General features: G+C 33.4%; 1 protein-coding gene across 2 annotated transcripts in view; it reads left to right on the top strand.

The window, feature by feature from the left end:
- The window catches only part of ZNF507 (zinc finger protein 507), a 48259-nt gene extending 42174 nt beyond the window's left edge, over positions 1-6085 (top strand). For both annotated transcript variants that reach the window (XM_019505623.1, XM_019505622.1), the window contains 2 exons: positions 1593-1727; positions 1858-6085. In XM_019505623.1, the coding sequence (XP_019361168.1) occupies positions 1593-1727; positions 1858-2224 (502 nt within the window). In that variant the 3' untranslated portion in view covers positions 2225-6085. The remainder of the gene's footprint in view (positions 1-1592; positions 1728-1857) is intronic.
- The last annotated feature ends 587 nt before the right edge of the window (positions 6086-6672 follow it).

Raw genomic sequence — 6672 nt, 5'->3', positions numbered from 1 at the left:
AGGATTACCTTATTACACCTGCATGTGTAGAGTATACTAAGCCTTCTTAAAGCATTGCAAAATTTGTTGTGTACAGTGGAAGAGAATATAAAGTTTTCTTTATTCATTTAACTGCAAGATCATTATTCTCCATTTGGACCTAAAGTCAGTGACAAAACTCACTGAATTAGTAGTGTGCAATATCAGCATCATATAGGACTTCTGTTGTGTTTTCATCTATCGTATTCCTAGCAAATAGTTTTTGTTCTGAAAACTACAGCTCTTTAAGTCTTGTGGCAGCTCTTTTAACAAATCCATCAAAATGTTACATGGCAAGACATTACACTATTTGGACAGGAAAGTATGGCGCTTGCTGAATGATGACGGGTATAACCTGAACTAGATGGTAGCTGAACCAAAACTGTGATTATTCAGTGTGGGAATTCTGACAGAATGTAAACCTGCCCATTATTATGATCACAATTCAATTCAGCATGCTGCCAGATAACTCAGGGCTTGACCTACCCTATAACCCCCATGCCTCACAACTCCCCAGCAATATGCGCCACAATCTTGTATCTCTTGTAGAGGCAACAGTTGATAAATTTACATCCTTAAAACTATTTTAACTACAAAACTTATAAAAAAAAAGTCCAAGAATATTTCATTGGGATTAAGCCAATATGTTTTATAGAAATATAATGGTTTCTACGTATATTTTTCAAAAAAGGTATTTGAGATTGATTAAATGAGATTTTTTTTCAAGATGTTTTGAACAATCCGATTGGTTTTTATAGCAGGAACTTCTGAACTTGTAACTAGCTTGCAGAGGAAGGGTTGATCAGTAAGGAAGTTGAGTGAAAGAAATAGCAACAAGTTGTCTTTTCTTACAAATTCTGTTCTTCCTTAACTTGCCAGCGTTTTTCATTTACTTCACTTTCTTGTTCTTGTAAGATGTAACTATGGATGCATATAGTATGGTCTTTAATCAGTTAACTATTAGGAACACAAATTAAACTTAACAGGGAAATAAATTATTGTACACCCAAAGTGGCAAACTTGCAAAACGTGTTCTTTCAAACTGTTTGTTTTGTGTTTTCCTAAAAATATCCCAGAACTGATGAACAAGTATTTCATAACACATCTTGCAGTGTATTTTGCATATAAAATAGAAGTGGAACGGTATGTTCCTACATACTGAAGAAGTATGTTCCTACAGTGATCTGAGAATGCATTTTATGTCTTTAAATAACTTTTTCAAAGTAGCCAAACTGATTATGGGCTTCTTTTTTTTAGCTGTTATTAATTTAGGTTTTGTTTAAAAGTTCCTCAGAGGCTATGATGTTCCATGCACAGTTTCATTCTTCAGCAACATTATATGGCCAAGTTATAAAAATGCAAATTATTGTGCATTATAATGGCCTGAAATTATGGTGTTGTTATTTTCCCCAAATGAAACAGAAAGGAGTTTTTCTGATATCAGTTTTGGGGGAGCAAAGGAATTATTGCACAGATGCATTATTTTGTTTTGGATTATCTTAGAAATTCACATAAAATATTTAAATTGTTGGATTTCACTTCTAAATGCCTTCTTTTTTACCTTATTTTTTCAGGTGTTCTCTTTGTGGATATGTGTGTAGTCATCCTCCTTCCCTGAAGTCCCATATGTGGAAACATGCGAGTGACCAAAATTACAATTATGAACAAGTGAACAAAGCTATTAATGATGCCATTTCACAAAGTGGCAGGTAATGTAGCTCCATACAAACTACAGTATTCAATCTAGAATGTTCATAGCTTCCATCATTGACCCCAAATAAATTCCAGTCTGGAAACTAAAAGGAAAAATATTTAATTGTTGTGTTTTTCTTGTTTTAGGTTTCAAGGGCAATTCCCAGGAAAAGCTTTATTGGAAGGCACTGAGGAAAATGCAGTACATATTCTAGGGAGTTCAGACAACCTGATGGCATTTTCAGAGACCATTCACCAGACTACTAATGAAATTGCAGGTTCTGATGAAAATCAAAAACCTAACCCAACAATGAATACCTCATGCAACCTAGAAAAGAACTCCAGTGTGTCCCATCTTGGTACAGAATACTGTGTTCTACTCTTCTGCTGTTGTATCTGTGGGTTTGAATCTACCAACAAAGAAAATCTGTTGGATCATATGAAAGAACATGAAGGTGAAATAATAAACATCATTTTAAATAAAGACCACAACACAACTCGGATCACAAACTAGATGAAGCTCTTACCTAGAACAGAGAAGGACTTTCTAACGTGCTTTTTTGCCCTATCTTTGTTAACATTGCCTGCGATATTTGCTAAAGAGAAGTAAAATTTACCAATTTCTCAAGTTGAATGGTTGATACAGTAAGAGAACATAGTTTATCTGGGAACTCATGATTTAACTAAAAATATTAAATACCCTATTTTAAGGAAACCATGGGAATGATCCACTTAATCACTTCTTCCCTGTGGTGCCAAGAGTGTGGATTTCTCAATGCCTGGTGCTAGTCCATTGTGTATCAAAGTAGGAGCTAAACAAGGTATTGGCTCAATTCAAAAGGCTTTTTTGCTCTGCAAGCATTAACAAGGTGTCAAACTTCTTTCAGACAGATTTTTTTTTGCTTGCCTGTAGTTGGCAGTAGGCCAGATACAGTTTATATAGTAGTGTTCTCCTGAAGTTTCCTGCTCAACTCTGACAGGTAAATAAGTGTATTGGGGAAGTTTCTCTTGATCAGTTTTTTATGACTACTCTCCCCAACTCAACTCCCTTTTTTTTAATAAACACTGCTGGATGGTATCCCTCTGTGACTAATAAAGGTGTTGATTCAAAGTAGCAGAAACTGAGCAGCCTGAAAGCAGTAGACATCTTTGCTACTTATTTGACAGTCCAGTTGCTAATTCAGTATCTAATGTCTTTTGTTAGGTGCATTGAGTTAATATGTAAACATGATCCATTGTTCTTTAATAGCTTTCTTTAAATATTCAGTAAGACTTCTAAAAGTAAGTAGATCATGATATGTAAGTTGCCGCTTAACTAGTAGTTTGTTTTCAGCCTGTAATGAGCACAACCACCTTCTTTGGATGGGAACAGGTAATCAGTGAAAATGTAACTGACAAACAGCCACATTTTTAAAGTTGTATAGATACCTAAAGATGTATGCAAGTGTATAGTGGGACTGTCCAAAGTGCCTACATGCTTTTGAAAATACCAATAGGTAGCTATCTTTAGGACCCTACATAACGGTAAAAATCTGGCCTTATGATTTTGCTTGTAGAAATAATTCACTCAGAGTTGAGGTAATCTTTTCAAAATATATTAAATACAAAAATTATATGGCAAATATCTTTAAGTAGAATTGATCTAATTTGGGGAAATTGCTTCTCCCACTATACTAAAATAAAAATATGGTGGTTCATACATTTTACTGATGCACATGATATGGATTTACAAAGGGAAGCTGTTTACTATATTTTTTTTAAATCCTTAGAAATCCCTCTCTTTTTAAAAATTCTTCTACTTCTAAAATTATAATCGTCATCTTTTCATGTAGTGTCAGTAACCTGCATCAGTTTGTTTATCAATTTGGAGTTACAGGATGTAGGAAAATTGCTTGGCAGCTCTGTCAAGATTATTTATGAAGCTGGCCACTAAAATGGTTTTAAATATAGACCTACTACCAAAAGGAATTGCAACGTATTCTTAAAAAGCCTTTTAGCAAGCTCTTGAAATAGTCTGGTTTGGAACACTGCATTCTCATTTTAAGGGTAGCTTCAAAACTGCATTTGCATTAAGCACATCCCATTTCTTGAATGTGAATGCAGTTACCCATGTTTTAATGGCTCATTGTTTGAAAAAGGTTTATACATTATTTTTTAAAAAGTTAATCAGAAAATAGTGTCTTTATATTTATTACCTATTTCTACATCATTTCTGAAAAAAGTGTTGCACGTGCAGTATATAGCCTTTGTGGTGCTATTTTTCTGACTTCCGTTACGGACTGTGAAGTTGGTCAAACAAAAATATTAGTAGGGTTTTTTAATATTTTCTTAATACTTTTAAGGAGCAGCCTTGGTGAAAAGGCAGGATAAAATAATACTTCAAAAATAAGGTTTCAAGTATACTGGTGATCTTTAAAAATGGGTTTAAGTTTCTTGAACTTTGTCTATCTTTTTTAAATATCCCTAGAATTTGGTTATACATTAGGTTACAAAAGAACAAATGTTTCTCTAAAAACTGGTCAAGTTATAATGTCATAAAGCCCATTACATTGTAGGTTTGATCTATCCAGCGACTAAACATAATATATTTGTATCTTTTAAAATAAAAATGTAAAACAATTTATATTCTTTACATTTTTCAATCAAAAGGAAATGTTGATATTCATACAAGTCTAATTTTGACATTTTAAAGACATGATTCATTATTATTATAATGAACAATTTCAATCCAAGGTAGAAAACATTTAATTTGGGTACTGGTATTACCCTAAGCCATTAGGGTTGTACAGTATTTGAGTATACTTAAGCCCTGTAATTTCTGGTTTTGTGTGTTCAACATCTAAGCTCCTTTTAGAGATCCAGTTTATTAGTCATTTGAAAAGCTGGTAAATTTTAAACTACCAAAGAATCCATAGTAATATGAACTTTAAATTACCATTTTAGACTCATGGAAACTACTGTTAAATTAATTTTTCCATAAGGGATCATGTATTTTAAGTTGTTACAGTAATGGAAATAAGTGAAGAACTTTTGAGACATCAACTGAAAGATGGCAGTGAGCCCAGAATAACAAAGCCAGTAAACTTTTTTTTTTAATCTAAATTAGACTTTCTATGTATGTGTGCGTGCACCATGTTAAAATACAATGCATCAAGAACCAACATTGTTAATGGGACTAGTGCCCATGGTACATCTATTTTCAGCACGTTCTTCACCATTTTGTTATCGGTATCTTTAGTTAACCTTATGTTCTATAGCAGTAGAATGTGGAGCCGCCTAAAAACTGATGAAGGGAAATACTAGAGATGCCAAGAAATAATTATTTCTAGTCTACAGAAAATAAACAATCTTCATAGGGAGAAATTTCTTATTCATTGCCCTATGCTGCTGTCAAGTCGCATTCAAAATTCCCATTGACTTTAATGGAAGTTCTGTATGTGAAGTGATTTTAGGATCAGTTCCTGAAAGCCAGCTTTTTAGTCAAGATACCTTCTTTGGGAATTGTGTGGTTTGTTTGGTTGCATGTTTTATAGTTTGTCGGGGAATGGGGGGAAATTTAAAGCACTTTTTATGGTTATGGCATTTCAGTCTCCCTGTTCTTTTAGGATTTAAAAATATTTGAGGATCTGCTGTCACAAGACTCCAGCAGACATTCAAATCTGCAGTGCTACATGCTTGATTTTCATTCAACTCTGCTCTAAGCAGGTTTTATTCAATGATATGGACTATAACTTTCAGCTATGGTTCTAGATGCCTACAATTCTACTAGAAAGAAAACTTTTCTTCAAATATGTCTGTACTGGTGAAATAGCTGGGGATATATAATGTTTCCGCTTTAACCTGGCTCAGAAGAAGAGTGGAATTCAGATGGAGTTATTGTATTCTCCTCTTTCAGAAGCACTTATTTAATCATTAAAATAAATTATACAGTGGGTGCTCAAAGTAATATTGAATAAGATATATTTAATAGAAATTTACATTTGTGTTATTCATGGACGGGGTACATGTATTTTTTTAAGAAAAGGTATTATAACACTATGGCACTGCTTTTATAGCCAAAGTATAAACACTTTTAGAAAACTGACATGTAAAAATTGCAGTTAATTCTGACACTGTATCTTATTAAAATAGGAAGACTTGCATTTTATAAAATTATCCAGCACATTAAGCTGCATGCCTTAAGCTCTCTAGGATTGTGTTCCTGATAGAACAGATTATCTGTTTGGAACTATGAAGCAAAGTCTGTAGTACTACTTTAACTACCTTCTGAAATACTGTACAATGTTAGAATAATTTATTTTGCTTTACAGGAGTTTGTCATGTATTGACTTTAATATTGTATTTTGGTAATAAACTTTTTTTGTTAAACACTTTACTTTTCTGCGTTATTTATGCAGAATTAAATTTAGGAATGTTATGAAGGGAAAGTAAATTTGTAGCCAGTAGTTATGATGCAAAAAATAGATGCTTAAATCAAAATTCAAATTACTAAAATGTTCTTGAGAAAAAAAATTTCAGTTTCACACTTATTTCAAAGAATTTCAAGAATATTTCTAAAATAGTATTAATACAAACTAGTACACTACTCTAACACATCTCTTGCAAGCTAATTATACTTCTGAAAATGCAGTATAGATGCATTTTTCCTTTCTGCCCCAGAAAGCAGCAAAAATGTTTAGCTGCATGAGGGACTGCTACTACTGATACAGCAGGAGGTCTGTGTTGAGTCTGATCCTGAGTTAAGCAGAACGGATAATACCAGTAGTGTTTGGGAAATGTAGTAGAAAGGCCCCTTTTGAAAGATGTTGCAAGTACCATTATGTATGTCCCTAGGATGGACCAGGGTCATTTTGCTTTGTGTAAGCACAATGCCTCTTTCACACAAGAGCCATAATTTATTAACACACTGAAGACAAAGGACTAGATTCATAAGTGGTTTTACATGCTGAACGGCTGAGGATT

This window comes from Gavialis gangeticus, unplaced genomic scaffold (assembly GCF_001723915.1).
Source record: "Gavialis gangeticus isolate Ggan-Ray unplaced genomic scaffold, GavGan_comp1, whole genome shotgun sequence".
NCBI classification, from domain to species: Eukaryota; Metazoa; Chordata; order Crocodylia; family Gavialidae; genus Gavialis; species Gavialis gangeticus.
The sequence above is the reverse complement of the archived record's forward strand: the minus strand, read 5'-3'. Positions and strand labels throughout refer to the sequence as shown.